This window comes from Lithobates pipiens, unplaced genomic scaffold, assembly GCF_037356315.1.
Source record: "Lithobates pipiens isolate NorthernLeopardFrog02 unplaced genomic scaffold, aLitPip1_a1.2 Scaffold_25, whole genome shotgun sequence".
In the NCBI taxonomy this organism is placed as follows: domain Eukaryota; kingdom Metazoa; phylum Chordata; class Amphibia; order Anura; family Ranidae; genus Lithobates; species Lithobates pipiens.
The window spans coordinates 183,296,417-183,323,373 of record NW_027507787.1 but is presented as its reverse complement, the minus strand read 5'-3'; the positions used below and the strand labels follow the sequence as shown (position 1 = coordinate 183,323,373).

The following is a 26,957-nucleotide window of genomic DNA, read 5'->3' as shown; positions in this document are numbered from 1 at the left end:
AGAGCCATTGTTAATGCTTGTGTTTAAAGCAAAATGGTTTCCAGTTATGTTACAGCCATTAGTAATTTTACCTGGGGGTCCTGGTGGTCCGGGAGGTCCTGGCATTGCCTGAGCCATCAATGAAGCTGTAAAGAAATGTAAAATGTTACATAACTCGACCTGGCAATCCCTTTAGTTACAATGCATTTTTTTTAACACATCTTCCTAAATATGTGCAACCCGGGAATAATGATTAATCTGGACTGGATTACTTTGATCTTTATGGATATTCACAGACCTACGAAGTTTCATCAAGGTGTTTCCACTTATGGTGATCTTTGGTGTCCCCCTTCCCCCATAAAGCTTTCCATACCTTCTCACCCTCTTTTGCCCTTGCCTGCTCTTTCAACCAGCCAATCAGGCAGAGTTGTCATAAAAGAATTGTAGCAAACCAATGGTTTGGCAAACATATTTTTGTGTGTTTGCCAAACCAAATGCATTGAGGCTCATATCATTATCAAAAACCAAAGTGAAAGATGGCGTGTCATCTGCTATTCTTTTTTCCAGTACCCTAGTAGACAAAGGGTCATTCATTTATTTGCACAAAAGCCAACAGTAGGTGTTAGGTAGGGTCAGCTCGAGGCTCTGTTAGCATCTGTGACTAAGTGTCAGAGTTAGACTTTAAAACAAACTCAGACTGCATTATTGGACATCCCAAAGGTTTTGAATATCACATTACAGTGACTTAATAATGTTCAAAACTGAAAAGTCACAATAATCTCTGTAGTAATGTGCATATATTTGCATAATTATATTTTTAAGGCCTAACGTGAAATATTAGGAAGGGGGTGACATTTTGGTTTTAGCAATACCAAAGCAAGATCTGCCAGTTTAGTAGATTTCTGAGTATACAACTTCAGTAAACATAAAACATGATGCTTTTGGGAAGAGTGCAATGCAGCAGGTGTTCAGAAAGACAAATGTTGAAAAACTCTAGAGTGGCTGCTGCATGAAACATCCAAAGGATCTAAGAGTCACATGAGTTGTACAAGCCAGATGTTGGGGGCCAATAGCAAATGTCTTAAAATAATATATTTTTATATATTTTCTTTACTTATTAATTAAAGAACAAACAAAGAAATACTTTTTAGCTGACATTAAAACAATAAACATTTATTTGCATTGTTTATAAACTGATATTTTATAAAATCCCTATTTAATTTGTAAAAACAATCCTTACTCACATACTAAATGTACAGTACATGCTAAGCTGCTTAATAAGAAACTCCAGCACTAGCTCTACACTTTTTGATTACTCCTGCATACTGAGGATCTAGAGATTCGAATCAAGAGAGGGTGTATCCCTCCTCTGAGTCAGTCAGCTGACTCAATCAGATGTGTGCTGTGTGTGTGAGTATATATGCTGATATCCTGCTATTCTGGTCTGTGCAGAGAACTAAGCTGAAATCCAGGAATTGTACATATACACTCGCCACCTGGTTGCTGGAAAAACAAAATTATCATTATGGTTGCCCTCAAAGAGCCGTTTTGGATCTGTAGTCCAGAGCAACCCCCTCCCCCTTACATCAGACGTCAAGAGCCCCAATCATCAGAAAACAAGAATATCCCCCCCTCCCTTACATCACAGTGCACCCCCCAAGCTTGGGGTAGGGCTAAGAAGCAGAAAGGGTAGAGTTGGGAGGAGGACCAGAGGAGGGCTAAAGTCAGCTGCTGGAGTCCAGAGAGGGGAAAATGTGGCTGCATAGAGGGGCGCAAGATCTATAGGAGGAGTTCTGCCCTCCTCTCTGCCGCCGCTGAGACAAGGTGGGGGCAGAGACAGCTGGGGTGCCAAAGATACAGGAGAGGTGCGAGGACCACATGAAATGGCCTGGCAGGCCACATTTGGTTTGACACATGTGCTTTAGATAAAAACTATCAAGAGAGTAATGCACAGGCTGTCAATGCTGACCTCTCCTTCTTACAATTCTAACTACCTGGCTGTCCTGCTGCATTACAAAGATCAGGAGTACTAACTTTAATCCTTTAAATTTGCTATATTTTGCTTTAGACTTAGAGGCAAAAAAAGCCTTTCTTAGATTCCTAACCCATGTATGTTTCCTGCAGACAATGCATTATATGCTGTAAATGTGGGGCATCCCAAAAGTTTAAGGCCTGACGTGGAAAGAGTGATTACACAGATCTCTTTATCAATGACCCAAACTACTCTTCCAGATGTTCAGCTCTAAAAATGGCACATGCGCAGTATACAGTTTTGTGTGCTTCTTGCAAACCGAGTTGAAAATGGAGAAAATGAAGCATGCACGGTCATCGATTTCTGTGTTTTTTCTCTTGTTACCCATCCACCATACTCACCAGGTTTTGCACCATTGGCCTACCATCTATTCCCAAAACTGAAAAAGGAAGTGCCTGGTGTTCAGTATATATATACCTTGGCATGAAATAATACCCAGTCTTCCTATAGAAAGTGGCCAAACCTCTCAAACGTGCAAATGTCTATTCATTATAAAAATATATGGCATTATTCCATAGTAAGTTTCGTGATACATAACAGAAACATACCATCTGATCTTGTGACAGAGATACCAGGTTCACCAGGGTCACCACGAGCTCCTTTGGTACCTGGTCAAAGAAATATGTTTTTAGCATATTTGCTCAAAATACGTTCTGTTTACCCCCCGTAATGAATAAAGCCCAACCTTTGAAACTTTTGTTTTATGGCACATGCATTCAAAATAATTTAATTACAGAGAGCTTAAATCCCTATTATAGATAACTTTTTAGTTACCTGGTGCTCCAGGAAGACCAGATGGCCCAATTGGACCTGTCATAAGAAAAAAATGCAACAAATGTTTACTGAGTTGTAGCTTAATTCAGCAGAAATTAACAAACTAACTTGATTTGAAAATAATTGTATTCAATATAAAAACACAGTATGCTTACGGCTAGTTATAGGTTGGGGTTGTTGCCATTTGTTTGTACAGTTCGGGAACTGCTGCGGGGACACACTGGATACCTACAGCTGTCAATGTGCCCTTGCTGGGTGTCCCGTGTGTCCCTGTACCTTTAAGGAGGAGCGGGTTCCCTCCAGGCAAACCTGCCCTTAATCTATGCACTAATATATATGCTCCAATTTGGGAGACTCTCATAATTTTAGAGTTAAGACTGCAGTACACTGAGGTGCCTTGACGTGGCCACTGGCGCTTTCACATATGTTTTCAAATGTGTGAAACTAAATCCCTTGTTTTTAATGTGAACTGTTAAATCAATTTGGTTTTGTTGCAGGCTGGCTGGTAAGTGAGCTGGGAACTTTTGTTTGTTTTTGCTGTGTGTTTTTCTTCCATGTGCTTCTTGTGCTTCTTCCTGCAAAGGCTAGTTATAGGTTGAGGTGGTTGACATTTCTTTGTACAGTAGATCTGGCCAGTAAATCTGTTATTGTTGAACTTACTTTAACAGACCGAGTTGTTCAGACAACGTGGCAGTTAGAGAGTTGAGACAAACCATTTACCACTGACAAGGGTGCTTAAAATGGTCATCTTTTATTCATTTATGTAAAACATTCATCCCAAAAGGAACAAACTGTTTACAATAACTGCTTATAAAGTGTTAGCTGCAGTTCAGATTAAATTTGTTAGTCAGGTCCATCCAAATCAGTCAAGTCTAACACTACCCTCTCCCCAGACTGACAGTGCTGTTGTCCAAAGGTGTCTCTAGTTTTCCAGAATAGAGACACTCTAAGACAGGAAGTGCATTACGGGCTGGATCACCAATTGAAAAAAGGGGGGAAAAAGCCTAAAAAATGTAAACTAATGCATTCACCACATTTTAGAATTGGAAAGCTGCAATTTATTACAATTTTGTTTTTAGATTTATATCACTTTAAATATTAAAGTACTATATATAATACATAATCATGGTAGCATAATCAATGGTTATTCCAGTACCCAGCCATGTTTAGTTCTAGTATGTAAACATACCTGAGACTCCTGGAGATCCAGGTGGACCCGCAGGTCCTGCTGGTCCTGGTGGTCCGGGCATGGGATATGCACCAGAATCTGAAAGAAAAACAAATATTATCTATACTGCAAGACAGAACACTGCATTATTACTTTTCTATATTATATACAGGTGTTTAAGTGCACCTAAAGTCAAAACGTTCTTTACATTTTAGTAGAGAAGGGTTATAACCTCTTTCATGTTTTTACCACTGTCTGTGATTCACCCTTCTATTTCTCTAGGTGACCATTACTTCAGGGCACAACAATGGTGGGAAAGCCAATATTTGACAGCTGGTGCAGAAACAGAAAGTAAGGGGCAATCTTCCAAAAGAGACACTAGGGAGAATTATCAAACTTTAGGAGGATTTTTTCGTACATGTATTTATGTTTCCAGGTGAAGGGAAATCCCCCCAATTAAACACACAAAAAAAGTGATTTTAGCTATTCTCTACCAAAAAAAAAAAAAAGTTTTGGCTTTAGATATACTTGAGTTATTGTACATATACAGTAAATGATGGAGTTGTTTTTTTTTTGGGCTTGTATAGAGAACATAATTGTCTTATGCATCAAAAAAAGGGGGGGCACTAATAAGAGAAAAGAAAAAGGCTGCACATCCCAAAAAAATGTCAAGAAGGCAATCTCCCTCATATGGGGTTTTCTAAGCAGCAAGTAAATAGAAAACTACATGAAATAAAGGATAGACTTGAATTTTATTAAAGCAAAATATCATAAAATTAATTAATTATTATTGAAAAATAGCTGTTAAAATAAGAGATGTGGTACAGGAGATGTAAGCATTACAGCAACAACGCCAGTGGAGCCATTTACAATATATAATAGTATACAATGATCAAGTGCTAAAATGGTGGTAAATCTGACACGTTTCGACCCCGCCACAAATCCTCTGAAGATGACCCGGCGGGGTCAAAACGTGTCAGTATTACTACCATTTTATTGTATACTATTATATATTAAACAATTATTTTCCATAGCTCCTGTTGATTTATGACTGATAGATCATATTTTTAAACAATATTTTCAGTCAATCACAAAATATGTAATGATACTGAGTGTGATGCTTCATTTTAATATTAAAATTACATTTTAATTCCTTGTATTCTAGGTAGCGTTTCTCCTACCTAGATTGATCATAAATGGCGACAGAGCCGCTAACATGTTCTCAAAGAGACACAAACAACTATATCCTATCACTGGGATCCTTGGCATATATAAGAAAACAACAGGTGAAACCCACTGGTGCCAATCCAAAACTGTAGTATCAGTAATGATGGCCCTTAGGGCTTTTTTTTATGGTCAGATACTCCAATTCTTGCATAACTGCTATGACAGTTAATAAATCAACATGAAAAATACATATGAACTGCTAACACAGTGATATACACTAGCAATTGGAACAGTTTGTATTTACAGTACGTGAAATTAAGGAAACATAGCAGCAGCTGAGCAAAATTAAATATAAGAATGTACCTGAAGAAACTCTTCCGGGATCTCCAGGGTCTCCTATATGGCAAGGCATCAGAAATATATAGTTAATATTTTTTGCATAATACTCTTGATGATGAAAACAAATGTAAAATCTCTGATCTTTCAAATATCATCTCAATCTTTTATTTACCTTTGGCTCCTCCACGCCCAGGTGTTCCGGGTGGTCCTAAAACAGTTGAGATTTACATTAAATAGTTGCTGTTAAATTTTTATTAAAATCCCTAACAGGAAAATATAATTAGTAATATTCACCAGCCAAAGCAAAAATGTATATTGCATAGTGCATACTGCATAGTGATGTGTCTGCTATGTTTATTTCCTAAGATTGTCCGCGCCATCTAGTGGCCATAATGCAATATTTTCCAGATTAAGGTATTTAAGGAAAATTCTACATTATGGCCCACTAGATGGAGCTGACAATCATAGGAAATAAACATATTAGACACATTTCAGGGATGATTTGTGATGGTTTCCTAAAAGTTAAGTTGCTGCCTGAGCACTGATGAAACAGCAGCAGCATCACTCAGCTCAATTACAGCTGAGTGATAATACCACCCCTTCTTCTCCCAGTCCTTCTGAACAGGAAATCACTTGGATACTGATATTTAGTATACATTTTACTATACCCCATTTTCATTTAAAGCGTTTGTAAACCCAACATTTCATATTCCTGAAATGTGCCTGCAGTACCATGTACTTGTATGAAAAGGTATCCTGTTCTCTTTGCATTGCTTCCTTTGTGTGAAATCCTTGGAGTTCCTGCCAGTCCCTCTACTTTATGAATAAAAACTGACCACACTGAGCAGGAGAACACACTGCTGCTCCCAAGCTGTGCTAGGCTGCTCTCCTCTAATGATCAGACTTATCCTGACACCCCTGCACAACCTTTCCCTGGGAATCTCAGTGTGCTGCTGTTTCTCCTCCTCCATCGCTTATGCAGCTGAGAACAGAGGATATGTGATCACTTATAAAAAAAAGGGAAAAGGGTATTTATATTTTTATTTCTATAATCTATACACAAATGTTTTGCCTTTCATTTCTATTTTAAATTGAATGGGTTGTTTTACAAGATCAGGGTTTACAATCACTTTAAATACAATTAAAAATATTCACAATAAAAAACATTACATATTTATACAATATATCAAGATCAATTGATATACTATTTCCTGCAGAATGGCCAACTGTAGTTATCCACAGTTGATGGCTATAGTTATCAACAAACTAAAAATGAACACCAGTTCTAAAATGTCCTAACAAGGAAAAATATCCTACACTTTCTCTTTATTCCTTAGAATAACAAGGAGAGGGGCGACTCTGAATGTAGAAATGAAAACACTTTAATAGTAAAAACAATAGTTAATCACATGGCAGAAAGTAACGTAGAGCACATCTGTAAGTTGGAAAGCGTTCAGGAGCAAGATGATAGATTCCCTATGCTTGAAAAGGGAGAGCGGATGGCACTATATATGCAGCACGCACGCTCAGAAACTCGTCATACTATTGTGAGGACATTGCCCTATGCCACGCTGCCACGTGCTCTCCAAGCCTCACTCTGAATTAATCACTGCTTCCATCTATAGCAGTTCCAGCGAGGACTTCAGGATTAGCAGCGTTGAGAGCTAAAGGCTTTGACTGCTCACAGTCCCCACCCTCTTGGGATATCTAATGTGCCTGCCATATCTCCTGTAGAACCAGTGATAAGGGGAACAACCTTTACTCTGTCATCCATCTTGCTCCTGGATGCTTTCCAACTTACAGATGTGCTCTACTTTACTTTCTCCCATGTGAGTTACTATTGTTTTTACTATTAAAGTGTTTTAATTTCTACGCTCAGAGGTGCCTTCTCTCCTTGTTTTTCTCAGCTTTACTGGAATTCTGGTTTCTGGTCTCTTCTGGTGACAGCCCTGAGTATACAGATCCACCATTCACCCCGTATATTTTGGACTGTTATGGACTCAAAAGTTTTTTTTTTTAGAGGTACTAGTGCTTGGAGCCTTTTACTTGTTTATTCTCTTTAATTATTAACTATTAAAAATATGATAATTGCAATGAGATAAAGGTGGAGGATGAAACCCATATGAAGAATTTAGGACAGAGACATAGTAATTACTCATCTGCTCTGTAGCCAACCCAATTTTCATAACTTACATGCATGTTTGGTGTATAACTGAAATGTACATATAAAACATATCAAGAGACTGCACTGATGTGTTAGATTTAATCACTGTAGAATTGTGAAATAGTAAAAATGTCCTCTCACCAGGAGGATACTATTGCACAATTGAACGATGGACAGTAGACATTTCCCAGCCCAATGCTCTCTCTGCCTATTGTCTGAGAGTTTGGTTGGAATGAGCGTAGCTACATACGCATTATATACTGAGTTCAGAAAGATTACCTGGTGGGCCTTGTGCTCCAGGAAGTCCTAAAAATAAGGCAAAGAAAAAAAAGCAATATAATATATTAGTTTATGTAACTACATTGTAATGTAAATGCTGTGCCAGGAAAACCAGCTTTCTAAAAAGATCTGCTTTCATGTTGTGAATAATTAAAGCAACAACTGAATGGAAAGGATTATGTGGAAATAGGTATCATGTGTTTTGTGATTCTTTGCAGTAAATAAATTATGTATGGGTTAAACTTTCTGTGACATCTTACATTATGTACACCCAACCCTCTGCCCACAAACAGAATGAGGTACTATCCATTAAAATTGAGTGAGAATGTCATAATGAGAGCAAGTAGTCAATTTTACGGACAAACATTTGTTTAGCTGACCTATGCTGTAAATATTCTAACAAAACTCACTATTGAAGGGTTGTACAAAAAATTAAAATAAAAACACATTCAGTACATATCTAGGATACTGTGGACAAAACTATTAGGGCTGAGTTACTAAAGGTAAATTGGCAGTTCATTTTGCAATGCAATTTTTCCTTAGCTTTGTGAATGTGGTGGAAGTTAACTTTTCAGAGTATCCAATCACATGCCAGGAAAAAAAAAAACGGAATTTTCGCTTGCACATACATGGTTGCTGGAAGTCAGAAGAGCTTCACCTCAATGACCAAGCTAAAGGAAAATTCCTTCATAAAGTAAAAATATCCGTTGCAAAGTCGAATGTCTGAAGCAGGTTTTTGGTACCAAAGAAGTGTTTTTTCTTATGCCGCGTACACACGATCGGAAATTCCGCCAGCAAAACTGCAATGAAAGCTTTTTTGACGGAAAATGCGACCGTGTGTATGCTCCATCGGTCTTTTGCTGGCGGAATTCCAGCCAGCAAAAGATTGAGAGCATGTTCTCTATTTTTCGGTATTTTGCGATTGTCTGTACAAATACCGGCACACAAAATTCCTACGCATGGAAACAATTTGACGCATGCTTGGAAGCATTGCACTTAATTTTCTCTTTTTAAGGTCACCTTTGCTATGCCTATAGACAGACAAGCTAAAATGTTGAAGTGATCGGAAGATACCAATGAATCTTATTTATTACTGCCAATATGGCTCATGCTGAAAGCTGCTCTTACCTGGAATTCCGGGGTCTCCTGATGATCCTGGTGGTCCTCTTGGTCCAGGCAATCCAATAGACCCTTGTTCACCTGAAGACCACATACAATACATAATATTACAGAGGAAAGTCATCTTTTTTAGTGCAATGGCCTGAATAAGATATTTTGCACGATATCTTGAAGTGGTATAAATATGCATACCTCGCTGATCCAATCATGCATGTTTATTCCACAATGTTCTATAGTCAATCTCCAAGCCATCTCCCTGCCGCTACTATTGTGTGTGGTGAACTGCAATGTTTGTGGGCATTCCTTTGTTTGGGTGAATTTGTGGGTATGAATTTAATGTGGATCTTCACTGCATCTGATCACCGGATTTTTTTTATTATTCAAATATTCAAAGCAAACTCCTCCATCTATCCATGTCTCCATGCTTTATTACTTTGAAAAACACCCCCTATCATCTCTTGTTGTGCCCATCTTGAGTAAGGGCAAATGATTCATGGAGCATTTACTTCCTGGAATACATCTGCCCTTAGCTCTTGCATGCATGCAGGAGAGTGTGCTTAGCTGAGAAAACAAAAAGAGGGGCGCCAGACTAATTGCAGCTGTTATATTACCTGGATTTATTAAAAACGTAACAAATTGGCAACACACATTTTTGTAGATATAAACAAGAATGTAAAAAAACTAGGCATGAGGATTCCCCATGGATGGACCGGAACGCAAATTGTGCCAGAAATGACGTCAGCAGGGTAGAGTGCTGACATGGATAGTGAGCGGTAACAAATTTTGAAACTTCCGTTTCTTCTTCAGACATAACCTGGTGCTATTTGTGTACCACGCTGGTTTCCAGCACGGCTGGCGGCTTCCTATAGTTCCAGGCTTCTGTCACTTCACCACCTTGAAACAGACTCTGATATAGCATGCACGGGGAACCACTGAACTTAGTCTGTCACCTCTCTTATGTTCTTTTTACTGTCTGCAGAGTTTTGCTTCACTCCAAGCAGCGGTGGCCCATCCATTAGGGGCGCACGGGCATTGCTCCCTTATGCATGCATCTGGCCCCATGATCTGCATACAGAGGCTCTAATAGGCTTAAAAAAAGGGTGAGATCGGGGCACAGAGCACTGCGCCCTGATCCCACCCAGTTGTGTGACAATAGCGAATGAATATTCGCTATCGCCACACCGATCCTCACTTATTATTCACTATCGACACACTGACACTCACTGACACTCACAGCCAATCAGAAAGCATTTCTTGAGACCCATCACCCGACTGACGTAAAGGGCAGGCGATCCTATTGGATGCCTAGGAGGAGGAGGGAGGAGCCACACAACGGAATGCAGAAGAGGCTGCCCACCGCCCGTAGGAGCCCACACTGCCCGTCCACAACATGCCGCTGACCGACCAACTGGGGGGTGGTTGTTTTCCGCCCCCCTAAAAAAAATACCAGCCCCACTGCTCCTAAGGGTGCTGCCACTGGAGCTCAGCTTGATCATCCACCTGCCATTTTCATCTTAATATACCAGGATTGGACTTTTATGGACTTTCCACTAGTGACTTTTCATTTAAAATATTCCTCCAGCACAATTTTTTTAATGTGTTAGCTGAGAAAACCCCTCCATCCCTCCTGAAGACTACTGGGATGTATGACATAATTTGCCTAGGCAGAAAACTATGAAGTAACTAGGAAGAAATGTAAAAATAAAGTTTAAAACAAATAAATACGATATACTTTCCTATCTGTTTACTAATGCTAGCAGCATGAAAAATAATCAGTGTTGATTGGGAGAGTGATGTTCCCTTTTAACTAACAAATGAGGTGGAGGTTATATGTCCTAGTATGATATTTTCTCATGGTCCAAGGTACAAACCTTTGAAGCAGAGAGAAATGTTTTTTTTTTTCTTTTTGTAAGTACATTTTTTAATTTCCATTCCAGTTGACTAATGTGCATTAAAGTAATAGGACAAATGACAAAAAATAATGAAATATATACATGCTTAAAATAAATGCCAGACTTTACCTCTTGGACCTTGATGTCCATCTGGTCCAGATGGACCTGAAAAGAAATATTGGAATCATTTTTTAATATTCTTTGTTTTGATTGCCTAGGTTTATGGAAGTTTTTTGTTTAATTTGCTTTGTAAATAGCAGAACAATGTTGGAAAGATTGAACAATGTTTTTTTTTTTTTTTTTTTGCTAATAGACAAAAATTGTGAACACAGCAAAGCATTTGATCTCTTAGCATCATAAAATGATGAGAGCTTACCTGCTGATCCCTTAGCTCCTGCTTCTCCTGTGGGTCCTGGTAATCCTCTGGGCCCTGGATCCCCTATAAATAAATAAAACAAGTATGGTTAAAAAAAGACCACATGCAGAACAGACATTAATTTAGTCGAATTTCTATATTTTTTATAATTATGATCCTTATTTCCAGAAAACTCTCGGATATAGAGCCAACAAGTATAAGGCATCAACAAGATTCACATATTGAAATGCAGGCATCATTGAAAGCATTTTGCACTTCTATTTATTTAAACATTTTTGGGGGCCATTTGGTCAATTTACAGTAGAGGTATACAAAATACATTTTGCTCAGTTAAGGTCTTTGGTCATTTCAGAAAATTGGTAGTAGCTAAATAGTTAGTAATATTGCCATGTATGTGACCCATCTTGGGCATGACATTGCACTGTTACTGACCTGGAAGACCTCTGGTTCCCTTGTCTCCTTGGTCACCTAAAACAAACCAAAAATATTTTTATTCTATCAACTAAAAACACAAAATCTATATTGTGTTGTTCATAGGCCCGAGAACACAAGTCCCAGACAATACATGTTAAGTACCTTTAATTCCAGGTGGTCCAAGGAGTCCTTTTTCACCTGGTTGGGAAAATAAACATACATGTCTAAATTATCATAAGCGATTGCAGAAAAAAAATTTGAATACAAAAGCATTTGAGATCCTAAGAGCAGAGATACTACCGCAGTGCATGACTATTCAGCAATGCATCAATTACTGTTGATTTACTTCACTGCTATTAGGCTGAATGCATTATCTGCTGAGCTTGATAGGGAGTCTCCCACTCCCAACCAAGTAGTTAAGGTACTATCTCTATTTCCTCTACTAATGGGTCCAAGCATTGATCATGCTTAGACCAGCAGGCATAATAAATGTCAGGTTTGAATAAGATCTTACCTTTAGGTCCTGGAAACCCGGCTTCACCTTTGTAACCTTGCTGCCCTGGAGTACCTGTTAAAAAATAGAATGACATCTTTTTACTATAGAAGTGTACTAGCTTATTAAAAAAAAGGTATACCTTATATCTTTATATATCGAAGATACATTCATATATGATTTCTAGTCAGAGTCTTGAAGTAAATTATCCTAAAGCCTATAAATTGATACATTAGTCGAGAAAACCTCTGGTCCAGCAGTTATTGAAAAATTACAAATCTCAGCACATCTGGCAATTAGTGGCTTTTGGCAGTGCTGGGACTTGCAGTTCTTCCACACTGTGAGGTCCACAAGTATCCCATGTTCTCAATTAAAGAACATTAATGGGATTCTTAAAGCTGAACTTTGGGCAAAAATAACTTTTCACTTAAATATATTCCTCAATAGCCACAACCCACTAAAGGCTGTCTGCAGAAAACCACAGGGGGTGGAAACAAGACCAGTCACCATGCACAAGGAGAAAGAGCAGCAGTAACTGGTCTTTATTACAGATCATTTCAGCAAAGAATCTGTGCCCTGAATTATTGCACAGATCTGTAAGAAATAAACAAAGCACAAGATCAAGTAAGAATACATATGACTCTTGTATTCAAACAATATTTGCTTATTGGGAAGTTCAGCTTTAAAATTATAATAATTAGATATAATTAAATTTTACCAGCTGCTGTAATATCATCACAAATCATCCTTTATATTATATTATTTTCTCTAATTACCACTGGTGACAACATACCTGGAAGACCTTGAGCACCCTGAGGGCCCTGCAGACCTGCAGATAGAAATGGAAATATTAAACTATATATACATATTATTGGACCATGAGCCATCGTTTCTTGGAACTATTCGTTACCAGCCTCCAGATGCACCATTGAATAACTCTTAACTCTATATTCTGTATTCCAAGTGTATTTCAAGATGTACATTTTGTAATGGCAAATTCGGTTTTAACATTTGAAGAGATTTTTGGTTTAAACTTTTGGCCTTATATTACAAAGTGCAGATTATAAGACTACTGGGACTATATTGTGTTGTTAAAGCATATCTAAACCCCAAAACTAAAATGTAATATATTGCAATTAATTTGTCCACAGTTATGGTGGTTAAAACAGGCAAGGAAGATAGATAATCAACTACCCTATAAAGTATAATCTTGAAAAGTCAAACCAATGTCGCCCTATATGTCCACCGGGTCTACATGTTTCACAGCTAATGAACCTTCCTCAGCTTGAAATAAATTATATAATGTATGTATTATGTATAATTTATTTTGGACTATGTAAAAAAATCTCATTGTTACCACCAGCCATTTTGCTTCCTAATACAAAGCTCAACTTGATTTAACAGAGAGTGGGTCTTGAGGAAGTGGCATTTGAAAAACATAGACCGGGTGGACATATAGGACTATAATGGTGACTCTTTAGGATTATATTTTATAGGTTGGTTGGTTAAGCAAATAGCTTGCTTGTTTAATGTTTTTTTGTATGTACTTTTACCTATATGATTCAATAAATTAGTATATTGTATATGTGTCTTATTTGGCATTACAGTTTGCTTGTGGGTTACAGAGGTAAAGTCCCTGTTTATCTTGATTTTTCTGTTCTTGGTTTTAGATATTCTTTAGTTGTAAAAAAGAGTATTTGCCTGAAATTTGTTCAAATATTACATTTTAAGAGTGGTCTTAGTGGTCTGTTTTGACTTTCTTCATAGCCTCACTGATTTTACAAAGAAAAAATATTTAGTCAATTCAAAATTTTCAACAGATTCCTATCCTTTATGTTGTAAGATCTTTTACAGTAGGACCCATAGTGACATTCAGCTGATGTCACATGAGTATAGAGAGTTGTCAAGAACCATGTTAAAATCACAAACTCTAGATGAGGGGCATCTAATAAAAAGAAGTAGGTTAATACAGCCAGCATACTATCTAGTTACAAATACAAAGTGAACCTAATAGTTAATTTACTTATCAGCCTAATAATCAGTTAAATATTTACCTAAAGTAGTACACAGTTTTTAAAACATGCTTACCCTTTAGACCCATTTGTCCTGGAACACCAGCTAAACCTGGCACACCTGGTTCACCTGGCAAACCTATAGTAGATAAATTAGGTATGAGATAATCATTAGAAACAATGCTTGGTAACTTTATACAAGAATAAAGATAATAAAATAAATAAGAGCAGCTACTTCCATACTTCAATGCAGTGGAATATATAGTAAAAGTCCCTGTGCAAAGCTCAGTGACTGAGAGACAGGGAGTGCCAACGTCCTTATCCACTGCCTTTAGTGAAGAACTAGCTCCATAATCAATATGGCATCACCAATCATTTCAGAAAACTGAATAGAAGCCATACATGCAGCTCCTATGTAAATTAATATATATGTACATACCTTCAACCCTATTAATACACTGAAACGCACATAAAAAACATTTACCTCTGTCTCCTTTTTCTCCTACACCTGGTATACCAGGGTCACCACGATTTCCAGGTAAGCCATCCCTTCCTCTTTGTCCAGGTGGACCTTCCACACCAGAATCACCTACAAATGGCAGAGCATTGATGTCTCATATCCCACAAAGTTAGACCCTGACCTGAATCCATCTTGAGAAAATAATTTGTACACTGATATAGTGGATTTCTTACCTGCATTGCCTTTCTGTCCTTTGGGTCCCTCTGTGCCAGGATGACCAATGAGACCCGGAGTCCCTGTCAAAAAGATTACAAAGTGAATCTAACTAACAATGTCAGGCAACAGTAAATATACTTTGTTACAGAGTAAAGGGTTGTTTAGAACTGACTGAATGATGGCCCTTGAAGTGATGAATTGGTGAGTTGGAAATCCATCTAACAACTTATAAAATTATATATATATATATATATATTTTTTTTTTAATAAGTTGATAAATATAATAAAACATTTGACTAACTGCTAAGAGTGACGCCCATATTAGCATATTATTAGACTGAGGGCAGTTTTCTATTTATCATATTAATAATAATAGGGCCCTGTCTTTTATCAACACTGACCAATCCACATTATTTCCACCCATATTGTTCATTTAATTCCTTTTAGGCAATATCAATCTCTTCACATCCAACTGTTCCCTACCTTGTGCACCTGGATATCCTCTGTCGCCTGTTGTAAAAAAAAAAAATAACAAATATATTACTTTCTCCCACCTAACAAATAATAAATGATTATTACTGCTTTATGCTGGAGCATTAAATATGTTCTGGATACCACACAGGCAAGACTAATGATGCAGATGTATGCTTCTTCTAATGACAACTGTCTAAGAGGGGCGTTCCCATACTTTCATGGGTTTTAACCTTTTAGCCATTTCTTACTATACCCAAAACAACAAAAAAGTGTTACTTGCTAAGGCAACATTCAATATGCTACTTGTTTTAAACAAAAATAATAAATAACTTTAAATAATATAATATAACTTTTAAATAATATAATATACGAGGGGTCTTCAAAAAGTTTCCACACTTTTATATTTTCATTGGAAACTGAGAGGGCAGGAGTAGTAGTCATTGGTCGTGTCTGAGCCCTTGTACACACGGTCGGACATTCCGACAACAAAATCTGTCGGATTTTTTCAGACGGATTTTGTCCGAAACTGGTGTTGCATACACATGGTCGGACAAAGTTGGCCGAAAATCCGATCGTTCGTAACGTGATGACGTTATTTAGTTAGCTAGTAGCCAATAGCTTTGGTTTAGGAATTTGATCTGAGCATGCGTCGCACTTTGTCCAATCGGAATTCTCTACAAACAATCGGACAAAGTCCGATCGGATCATGTTGTCGGAAAATTTTATATCCAGCTCTCAAACTTTGTTGGTCGGACATTCCGACAGAAAAAGTCAGATGAAGCCCACACACGGTCGGATTATCCGACAACACGGTCCGATCGTGTGTACAAGGGCTGAGAGTATCATGTGACTAGTCTGTCTGGCAAACCAGCTGACCTTGCAGTTTAGTATAAGAGTTGTTACGCTGTGGTGAAGATGGCTGCGAAACATATAAAAAAGTGCCACAACTTTTTGAAGAACCCTCGTAATATAATGTTCTGATACCCTTGCTAGAACTTGACAAGACATTAAATGCCGTGCAGTCTTATTCCAGAGAAATATAAATTAAATTTCTCAGCATAGAGTGAAGCAGCAATGCTTGCAATGTACATACTTGATAATTATTAAAACAGAGAAGCCTAAACATTCTGGTCTTTTATGGTCTGCCTATATGCTGTTAGGTTCAGCATGGTCAACTAGCTGACATCTTCCTCCAAATACTGAAAACAGCATTGACGTAAAGATTTCAATATGTCCCTATTCTGCCCTGTTATGATTTATACATCCAACATCTTCTACAAACATAAAATACAAGGCTACACTTCACCTGCTTTTTATGTTAAATATAAATTCTATAGATATTATGAAACTTAGGCCATAAAGGCAGACAGGCAATAGATCACTAACCTTTCTCTCCTTGCATTCCAGAATCACCTGTAGATGAAATAATCACAAACATATGAGAACATAACACAACAACACAGGGCTTTCATATATTATGTCTTTTGGATTATTCCATGTTGCCTATTAGATTGTAGACTATTTAAACAAGGTCTTTTATGTTTGTTCCCTGTTTTGTCCTTAAATAGTTATTGTTCTTTTTTGTTAACAATGTATGGCCTAGTGTAAAGCTGTACCCAATATAAGTATAAAATATAAAAATATATAACTAATAAACATAATACATACATACACATTATTAATTATAATTCCATTATTTTTATATAAGTTTTTATGCTGTACAAAATATATATGCTACTCTAGCATCTTTTAGTTGTTAGAATTGGTATAAAACAAAATACAGAAAGTTCAAAATAAATAATTACCTTTCGGTCCGGGCTCACCCCTCAAACCAGCAATGGTTCCTGTAACAATTGGGAAATTTTAGAATTAGTTAAACATTTCAAAAGACATCAAGACTTCTGAAAACAAACAATATAAATCTAAAGCTAACAAGTGCAGTAGTATGTATAATCTATGCTACATTTAAAGTAGTTTGAATGTATAGCATCGTTCATGAATGCTCATTTGTGGTCAACATTGGTACTTTTCCTTTCTCAGCTTCTTTGTAGCACAATATGCCTAAGTGCGTAAGATCACTGTGGGAAAATACCAGAGGACAGTGATGGTGGATTTGATTTTCAGTCATTGCCATAAAAGCCTATTTTTTTGGTATAATGTTTCGCTAAAACGCTAAACTTTTAAACAGTTACCTCTTTCTGCCGTCATCCTCTCCCTTACGTAGGCCCAGACTTCATCTCTAGATAGACCGCTAATTGTGCCACCAGCAGGAATTGAACTGGCTAGGTTGACATCCGAGCGTACCACAGGACCAGCTTCTAATCGTCCCAATGCACTGCCAGAGCCTTCCAAATTGTCCACGCGTTGCCTTAGATTCTTCACATCTTGCCCTAAGAAGTAATCATTTATAAATTTTTAATCCATATTTGTGCTGGTGATTTCATTAAGTCTACACTTATGTCTCTGAAGAATGCCATCAAAAACAATCCAAATTCAGAGTGGGGTGTACGGTGTAAAGGTATACTTATTGGTTGCAGAATTACGGCACTGCTGTCCAGGCAATATACCAGGTAGAATGAGTACATCTAAAACCAAATTTTTTTTTATTGCTGTTTGTGTTTCCACTGGGTAAATTCACCCTTTCTATCAATTCTTGTGACCATTGTCATGGATATCAAAGGAACAGGCTTTAAGGGGTTTTTTTTTCTTCCAGTGGGGACACCTCTTTGGGTGGCAGCTGTTTAAGAGGTGATCCCCCCTCATTTCTCATTTTAAGGATATTTCCCTTCACTTCCTGATTGCTCTCTGGTAATGGAACAGAGACAGCAGAAAAAAAAACAGTAAAAAAGAAAAGGAGTTTTAACCATTCCCTGCTCTATCCAAAACAAAAAAGGTTATAGCTTTAGATATACTGTACTGTAATTTATGAAGTCAAATAAATTGAATTGAGGTATGTACTTGTATACTTGTTTAATTGAGACTGTATTTAAATTAACCACTTGCTTACAGGGCACTTAAACACCTTCCTGCCCAGACCAATTTTCAGCTTTCGGTGCTCTCACAATTTGAATGACAATTACTCAGTCATGCAACACTGTACCCAAATGAATTTTTTGTCCTTTTTTTCCCACAAATAGAGCTTTCTTTTGGTGGTATTTGATCACCTCTGGGGTTTTTATTTTTTGCGCTATAAATGAAAAAAGACCGAAAATTTTGAAAAAAAACGCATATTTCTTTGTTTCTGTGACAGAATTATGCAAATTATTAATTTTTCTTCATAAATTTTGGTCACAATTTATACTGCTACATGTCTTTGGTAAAAATAACCCAAATTAGTGGATATTATTTGGTCTTTGTGAAAGTTAGAGAGTCTACAAGCTGTGGTGCGAATCGCACAAAATTGATCACATCTGATGTACTGGTGGCCTATCTCGCTTCTTGTGACCCGAACAAGTCAGGAAAGTACAAATACCCCCCAAATGACCCCTTTTTGGAAAGTAGACATTCCAAGGTATTTAGTAAGAGGTATAGTGAGCTTTTTGATGTTGTCATTTTTTTCCCACAATTCTTTGCAAAATTAAGATTTTTCATTTTTTTTTTTTCTCCACAAAATTGTCATTGTAATAGGTTATTTCTCTCACGTGGCATGTGTATACCACAAATGACACCCCCCAAAAAATTCTGCTACTCCTCCTGAGTATTACAATACCACATGTGTGGGACTTTTTCACAGCCTGGCCACATAGAGAGGCCCAACATGCAGGTAGCGCCATCATGTGTTCTAGGAACATAAGTTACACATCTAACTTGTTGACTATTTATTACACTTTTGAAGCACCAGGACAATGACACGTGACACTGATGACAGATGGCACTGATACGTGGCAATGATGACAGGTGGCACTGATGACAGATGGCACTAATATGTGGCACTGATGACAGATGGCACTAATATGTGGCACTGATGACGCCTGGCACTTATACGTGGCACTGATGACACGTGGCACTAATACGTGGCACTGATGACACGTGGCACTGAAACGTGGCACCGATGACAGATGGCACTAATACGTGGCACTAATATGTGCCACCGATGACAGATGGCACTAATACATGGCACCGATGACGCGTGACACTGATGACAGATGGCACTGATAAGTGGCATTGATGACACGTGACACTGACAACAGATGGCACGTGACACTGACAGGTGGCACTGATGACAAATGGCACTGATACGTGGCACTGATGACAGATGGCACTATGTGGCACTGATGACACGTGGCACTGATGACACGTGGCACTGACGGCAGGTGGCACTGACGGCAGGTGGCACTGACGGCAGGTGGCACTGGGGGCAGGTGGCACTGGGGGCAGGTGGCACTGACGGCAGGTGGCACTGGGGTGGATGGCACTGGGGGCAGGTAGCACTGGGGTGGATGGCACTGGGGGCAGGTAGCACTGGGGTGGATGGCACTGGGGGCAGGTAGCACTGGGGTGGATGGCACTAGGGGCAGGTAGCACTGGGGTGGATGGCACTAGGGGCAGGTAGCACTGGGGTGGATGGCACTGGGGGCAGGTAGCACTGGGGTGGATGGCACTGGGGGCAGGTAGCACTGGGGTGGATGGCACTGGGGCAGATAGCACTGCTGGGGGCGGATGGCACTGCTGGGGGCGGATGGCACTGCTGGGGGCGGATGGCACTTTTTATTTCATTTTTTAAATTTTTTTTTCTTTCCAGAATCAGAACGGCTGCCGCTGCAGCCGTTCATCTCTCCCCTCTCGCACTGTCTGTGCGAGGAAGGAGAGCGGCGCTGCGAGATGATCTCATATGTTTACATATGAGATCATCTCCCATTGGACACGCCGATCACGCTGTAAACGGCCGCTGTGATTGGCCGTTTACAGCGATCTGTGTTTGCCTGTCCCCGGGGGACACGGCGAACACAGAACTTCCGCGATGCGCGCCCGCGGCGGCGCGCATTGCGGAAGTAAACATCAGGCCGTCCAGGGACGACCGCCCGAACGAACGCGCCTGCTCTACGGCCGTAATTCGGCTATAGGGCGGGCGCGAGGAGGTTAAGTATGTCATGAGAGAAACATGGAAATTACCATTGCTAAGCTTTCCTTCTGAAAATATTAGTGGCCTGTCTGTCACACTCTCCCTCCCTGTGACTTTTCTCTGACTTTCCTCATTTGCGTACTTGCATTGCAATGGTGACTCAGCAAGCATTGAAGCCAGGGGGGAGCATAACAACTATGCAATAAGCATTTTCAGTAAGTTACAAGTGGCAGGCTCTATATTTCTGCTACAACTGGTAAAATTTAAATAATATTAAATGTAAAGAGCTATAGATAAACTGCATAGGACAGCCTAGATTAACTAGTACAATGAATCTGCCAAATTGCTGAAATTAGAACTAAACTAGCTATGTTGTTAGCATTAGTAAATAGATTGGGAGGTATATTATATTTACTTGTGATTTTTCTTTTTACATTTATTCAGTTGCTTTCTGGTTACTGGTCTAGACCAAAATGATATCAAACATCCCATGAGTCTTGGGATTGGCATTTTTATTTCCTTTCGTCTGATGGAGAGGAGGATGGGCTTTCTCAGCTAAACACACCTTCCTGCCTGTATGTCTGACCTAAGGGCAGATGGATTCCAGGAAGTAAATGCTACATGAATCATCTTTCCTCAAGATGGCCACAGCTAGAAATGCTAGAGGTTGTTTTTCAAAGTGATTTCTCAACCAAAATAAAGCATGGAGACATGGATTAATGGGTGTTTGCTTTGAATATTAGAAATGAATTTATTAGTGTTTTCAGTTTGTGGTGCTTTCATACAGATTAGTTCCACTTTAACAACTGTTGCATAAGATATCAGCCCCCTTGGGGAGTGTATTCTTTTAAGAGAATCAGATGACTTATACACTTTCACTGTGAGAAAGAGCAGTAAAGAAAAAACAAACAAACACTGTGTAACACTGTAAAGCAGGTAGCAAAGCATGCATCTGCCCCATGGCTTCATGGCTGCCTCAATGAACATGTACAGTATCTCACAAAAGTGAGTACACCCCTCACTTTTTTGAAAAATATTTTATAACATCTTTTCATGTCTTCAACACTGAAGAAATATCACTTTGCTACAATGTAAAGTAGTGAGTGTACAGCTTGTATAATGGTGTCAATTTGCTGTCCCCTCAAAATAACTCAACAAAAGTGAGTACGCCCCTATGTGAAAATGTCCAAATTGGGCACAATTAGCCATTTCCCCTCCTCTGTGTCATGTGACTCATTATTGTTACAAGGTTTCAGGTGTGAATGGTGTGTTAAATTTGGTGTCATCACTCTCACGCTCTCATACTGGTTACTGAAAAGTTCACATTGGCACCTCATGGCAAAGAACTCTCTGAGTATATGAAAAAAAGAATTCTTGTGCTACATAAAGATGGCCTAGGCTATAAGAAGATTGTCAAGACCACGAAACTGAGCTGCAGCACAGTGGCCAAGACCATACAGCGGTTTAATTGGACAGGTTACACTCAGAACACTCCTTGCCATGGTCAACCAAAGAAGTTGATTGCACATGCTCAGCTTCATATTCAGAGGTTGTCTTTGGGAAATAGACGTATGAGTGCTGCCAGCATTGCTACAGAGGTTGAACGGGTGGGGGGTCAGCCTGTCAGTGCTCAGACCATACGCCACACATTGCATCAAATTGGTTTGCATGACTGTTGTCCCAGAAGGAAGCCTCTTTTAAAGATAATGCACAAGAAAGCATGCAAACAGTTTGCTGAAGACAAAAAGACTAAGGTCATGGATTACTGTTACCATGTCCTGTGGTCTGATGAGACCAAGATAAACTTATTTGGTTCAGCTGGTTTCAAGCGTGTGTGGTGGCAGCCACTTGAGGAGTACAAAGTCAAGTACATCTTGCCTACAATCAAGCATGGTGGTGGGAGTGTCATGGTCTGGGGCTGCATGAGTGTTTCTAGCACTGGGGAGCTACAGTTCATTGAGAGAACCATGAATGCCAACATGTACTGTGACATACTGAAGCAGAGCATGATCCCTTCCCTTCGGAGACTGGGCCACAGGGCAGTATTCCAACATGATAACAACCCCAAACACACCTCCAAGACGACCACTGCCTTGCTGAAGAAGCTGAGGGTAAAAGTGATTTACTGGCCAAACATGTCTCCAGACCTAAACCCTATTGACCATCTATGGGGCACCCAAAAACAGAAGGTGGAGCAGCGCAAGGTCTCAAACATCCACCAGCTCTGTGATGTCGTCATGGAGGAGTGGAAGAGGACTCCAGTGGCAACCTGTGAAGCTCTGGTGAACTCCATACCCAAGAGAGTTAAGGTAATGCTGGAAAATAATGGCGGCCACACAATATATTGACACTTTGGGCTCAATTTGGACATTTTCACTTAGGGATGTACTCACTTTTGTTGCCAGTGGTTTAGACATGAATGGCTGTATATGGAGTTATTTTGAGGGGACAGCAAATTTACACTCTGTTATACAACCTGTACACTCACTACTTTACATTGTAGCAAAGCGTAATTTCTTCAGTGTTTTCACATGAAAAGATATGATAAAATATTTACAAAAATGCGAGCGGTGTACACACTGTATACAACTAAAAATGTAACTATACACACTCATAAGATTATTTATACCAAGCTGATCGTTCTTCAAGGTCTAAAAAAACTTTTCTAAGTCTATCGTTTATTTTTAAAAGTTTAATTTCTTTATAATTTGGGATATAAATTTCATTTGTGAGCTGTATGTCCTATTTTGGCATAATAGTACATAAAAAAGGTGATTACTTACAAAGAGTGATCAGTCCAAAGAGCAGTCCCAAAAGGAATAATAGTCCAAGGATTAACCCAAGTGCCCACATCCACCATTTGCAGCAGGTGGCACATGGTCCACAGGCTCCATCCACTCCACTATCCTGTCTTTCAACATACTGATCATTGGCGGACTTCAAGCCATCTACCCGGTGTATCTCTGTGGTGAGTAATAAGCAATAATGAATATAATAAGAAAAGAAAAAATAAGAAGCTTTATGGTCATAGGCCAGCACTAGAAACAATTTGAGCTGTTTGTTTATATTATCATTATTATACAGGATTTGTATAGCGCCAATAGTTTACGCAGCGCTTTACAATATAAAAGGGAAACAATACAGTTATAATACAATAAAATACAAGAGGATTAAGAGGGTCCTTTTCAGAAGAGCTTACAATCTAATAGGGTGTGGCAGGTGGTACAAAAGGTTGTAAATGTGGGGAATGAGCTGATGGAAGTGGTAAAAGATTAGTTGGAGATGTGATAGGCTTTCCTGAAGAGATGAGTTTTCAGGGATCGCCTGAAGGTAGCAAGAGTAGGGGATAGCTGGACAGGTTGAGGTAGCAAGTTCCAGAGGATGGGAGAGGCTCTGGAGAAATCCTGGAGACGAGCAAGGACGGAGGAGAAGAGAGCTTGAGAGTAGGAGGTCTTGAGAAGAGCGGAGAGGATGGTTTGGGTGATCTTAGGAGACAAGATTGGTGATGTAGCTCAGGGCAGAGTGTGAATGGCTTTGTATGTTGTGGTTAGTATTTTGAACTTAATTTGCTGGGTGATTGGGAGCCAGTGTAGGGATTGAAGGAGAGGGTTGGCAGACACTGAGTGGTTGGTAAGGTGGATAAGTCTGTCAGCAGCATTCATGATAGACTAAAAAGGGGATAGCCTATGGAGAGGCAGGCCAATGAGAAGGGAGTTGCAATAATCAAGGCGAGAGATAACAAGGGAGTGAATGAGGAGCTTGGTGGTTTCATATGTTAAAAAGGGGCGGATTTGAAAGATGTTATGGAGGTGAATTCTACAAACTTTTGACAACGATTGGACTTGAGGCTGAAATGACAAGTCAGAGTCTAGGATTACACCTAGTACCCTAGTGTGAGGGGAGGAACTGATGGTTACATTGTTGATTTTGATGGAAAAGTCATGGAGGGGGCCATGGGCAGGGGGGAATATTAATAGCTCAGTTTTAGAGAGATTTAGTTTAAGGAAGTGGTGTGACATCCATACTAATATGTCAGTTAATAGGTTAGTAATGTGAGCAGGGGACTGAAGGAGTGAGGTGAGGAGTAGACAGATAGATTTGGGTGTCATCGGCGTATAAGTGGTATTGGAATCCGTGGAAGGTTATCATGTAACCAAGGGAGGAGGAGTAGATAGAGAAGAGAAGGGGTCCAAGCACAGAGCCTTGGGGAACCCCCACAGACAATGGAAAAGAGGACACAGAGTTGTAGGTAACACTGAAGGACCACTGTGATAGGTAGGTAGAGAACCAGGATAGAGCAGAATCTTGGCGGCCAAGGGAATGGAGTTTTTTGAGGAGGAGTGGGTGGTCAACAGTATCAAAGACCGCAGAGAGGTCAAGTAGTAGGAGTATTGAGTACTTGCTGTTGGTTTTATCAGTTAGTAAATCGTTAGTGAGTTTTAGTAAGGCAGTTTCCATGGAGTGCTGCAAGCGAAAGCCAGACTGTAAGGTGTCAAGAAAGTTATTTTTCACTGAGGTAGGAGAGGTTGTAGACCAAGCATTCTAGAAGTTTAGAGGTGAATGAGAGCAATGCGAGTGGTCTTAATTTGTTCAGGCTGGTGGGGTCCAGTGAGGGCTTTTTAAGTATGGGAGTGATCTGTGCATGTTTTAGAGGGAAGGGGAAGGTACCACTGGAGAGGGAGAGATTGAAGATGTGAGTGAGGGAGCATTGGGTAGAATAAGAGGGTGAGCATAATAGTTGTGAGGGAACAGGATCCAAGGGACAACTGGTTAAGTGGGCATCTGAGAAAAGTTGTGTAACCTCTTCAGTAGTAGCCAATTCAAAAGAGGAGAGTGTTGAATATGCTGTTAGGCATGGTATGTTGGGTGGGGAAGATGTACGCACTGTGGAGGTGTCCTCACGAATTGCATCAATCTTGTCTTTGAAGTGACAGGCAATCTCTTGGGCAGTGAGTGAGGTAGTGGGTAGAGGGGGTGGGGGACGAAGCAGAGAGTTAAAGGTTGAGAAGAGCCGATGGGAACTGGATGACAAGGTATTAATAAGAGAGGCTTGTTTGGCAGCATGGAGGCAGGAATTGTATTTTATAAGGGCAGATTTATACAGGGGCACATGTGGGGAGCTAAATCTTTCAAAATCTTAGATTTCTCATTAGTAGACATTACAAGAGTTAATACGTGCATTATTTATACATATGAATTATGCACTATGTGAGCTGCTTGTTTATACGTACTTTATTAAAGTGTTACTAAACCCAGTAATATTAAAATAATAATAATAATCTGCTTTACTTAGTTTAACAACTGAATTTGGAAAAATATGAAGTCTTGGAAGTAAATGACTGCTGTACATAGGATTCCTTACCTGCATATGTTGCTTTGTCTTTGGTTACCTTTAGGCCCCCTAGGATATAACATCATACATGTTAGTCTATATTACTGTCATTCTAATTGAAATGTAGGAGAAGAACACATTAATTACCATTAGCCTCTGTTCTATATGAGGTGTCCATACTGGTTGTCATAGTTTTTTCTTTCTTTAGAGCTTCTTCACCATATGAACCTAGGAAAATACCCAAACAATGTGATGAGTTGAAAATTGTTCTATGTGTAACCTTGATGTGCACATAATATAAACAACATCAAAGCCTCAAACTCAAGTGACTGAGAAGATGGGTTATATACCTACTAATGTTTGCTGAAAAGGAACTATACAAAGAACTACATGCTTACTGGATGTAGGTTTTCAGCTTAGCACTATAGGGCCCATATAAACAGTCTCATTAAATCTGGACACCAGGTACACACTTAGAAGGGTGCCACGTATGACCTGTCAATAGAGGGTTCAGATATGAGCCCATGTGTTCTATGCTTTGGACACTCATATGTACAAAGCCTAAGAAAGCATTCATATTGGCAACATCTAGCTGCAGTGTACTAAGATATTGTAATTTAAACTGTAGGCGTAGGAAAAATGTATATTTTTTGTTTTGTGTAGAATCAGGAACAGGTAGAGCCCATGTCAGGTTTTTATTGCTTGGAGAAAATGAAATTAAATCACCAATACCCTAGGGTTGCCCTTTCATTGTAAGATTTATAAAAGATCTATAAAATAAAATATATTTTTAACATCTGGATTAAAAGCAACAGCTTCTCCATCCCGAAGGATCTTCACTATCTCTCTGACTTAAGACTAAAAGATAAAAAGATTCAGGACTTATGATTAAATAATAGTGCTTCACAAATGGATTGATTGGCTTTGTGTGTGTCCGTTTTAACATTTACTGTGGTATTTTTGTGCATAATCTTTGCACAATAAAAGGAAATACAAACTGAAATGGGAGACAGTTTTGGTGTTATATGTAAAATGAATTTGGTTTATTGAGTCAGGACAGGCCATAGGAGCCAGAGGTGGAAGACTCCAAGGTTTTTTGGAAGGTGTCACTCGAGTAGATCATGGGTCAGGGATCTAGAGACAATAGTATGAATGTCTTTTCTGCATGATAATGTATACTGGACTGGATGTGGATACTGGATGTA

The 26,957-nt window shown here is 39.1% G+C and overlaps 1 protein-coding gene across 2 annotated transcripts in view; it reads right to left on the bottom strand.

Moving 5' to 3' along the window:
* Window positions 1-26,957, bottom strand: part of COL17A1 (collagen type XVII alpha 1 chain) — a 73,101-nt gene that overhangs the window by 22,284 nt on the left and 23,860 nt on the right. For both annotated transcript variants that reach the window (XM_077455250.1, XM_077455251.1), the window contains exons 15-38: window positions 25,900-25,980; window positions 25,783-25,821; window positions 23,204-23,383; window positions 17,551-17,748; window positions 17,164-17,202; window positions 16,745-16,771; window positions 15,368-15,394; window positions 14,902-14,964; window positions 14,693-14,797; window positions 14,285-14,347; window positions 12,990-13,025; window positions 12,218-12,271; window positions 11,866-11,901; window positions 11,722-11,757; window positions 11,290-11,352; window positions 11,043-11,078; window positions 9,031-9,102; window positions 7,903-7,929; window positions 5,632-5,667; window positions 5,484-5,516; window positions 3,975-4,052; window positions 2,786-2,821; window positions 2,560-2,619; window positions 72-125 (exon numbers count right to left, since the gene is read on the bottom strand). In XM_077455250.1, the coding sequence (XP_077311376.1) occupies window positions 72-125; window positions 2,560-2,619; window positions 2,786-2,821; window positions 3,975-4,052; window positions 5,484-5,516; window positions 5,632-5,667; window positions 7,903-7,929; window positions 9,031-9,102; window positions 11,043-11,078; window positions 11,290-11,352; window positions 11,722-11,757; window positions 11,866-11,901; window positions 12,218-12,271; window positions 12,990-13,025; window positions 14,285-14,347; window positions 14,693-14,797; window positions 14,902-14,964; window positions 15,368-15,394; window positions 16,745-16,771; window positions 17,164-17,202; window positions 17,551-17,748; window positions 23,204-23,383; window positions 25,783-25,821; window positions 25,900-25,980 (1,479 nt within the window). The remainder of the gene's footprint in view (window positions 1-71; window positions 126-2,559; window positions 2,620-2,785; window positions 2,822-3,974; window positions 4,053-5,483; window positions 5,517-5,631; window positions 5,668-7,902; window positions 7,930-9,030; window positions 9,103-11,042; window positions 11,079-11,289; window positions 11,353-11,721; window positions 11,758-11,865; window positions 11,902-12,217; window positions 12,272-12,989; window positions 13,026-14,284; window positions 14,348-14,692; window positions 14,798-14,901; window positions 14,965-15,367; window positions 15,395-16,744; window positions 16,772-17,163; window positions 17,203-17,550; window positions 17,749-23,203; window positions 23,384-25,782; window positions 25,822-25,899; window positions 25,981-26,957) is intronic.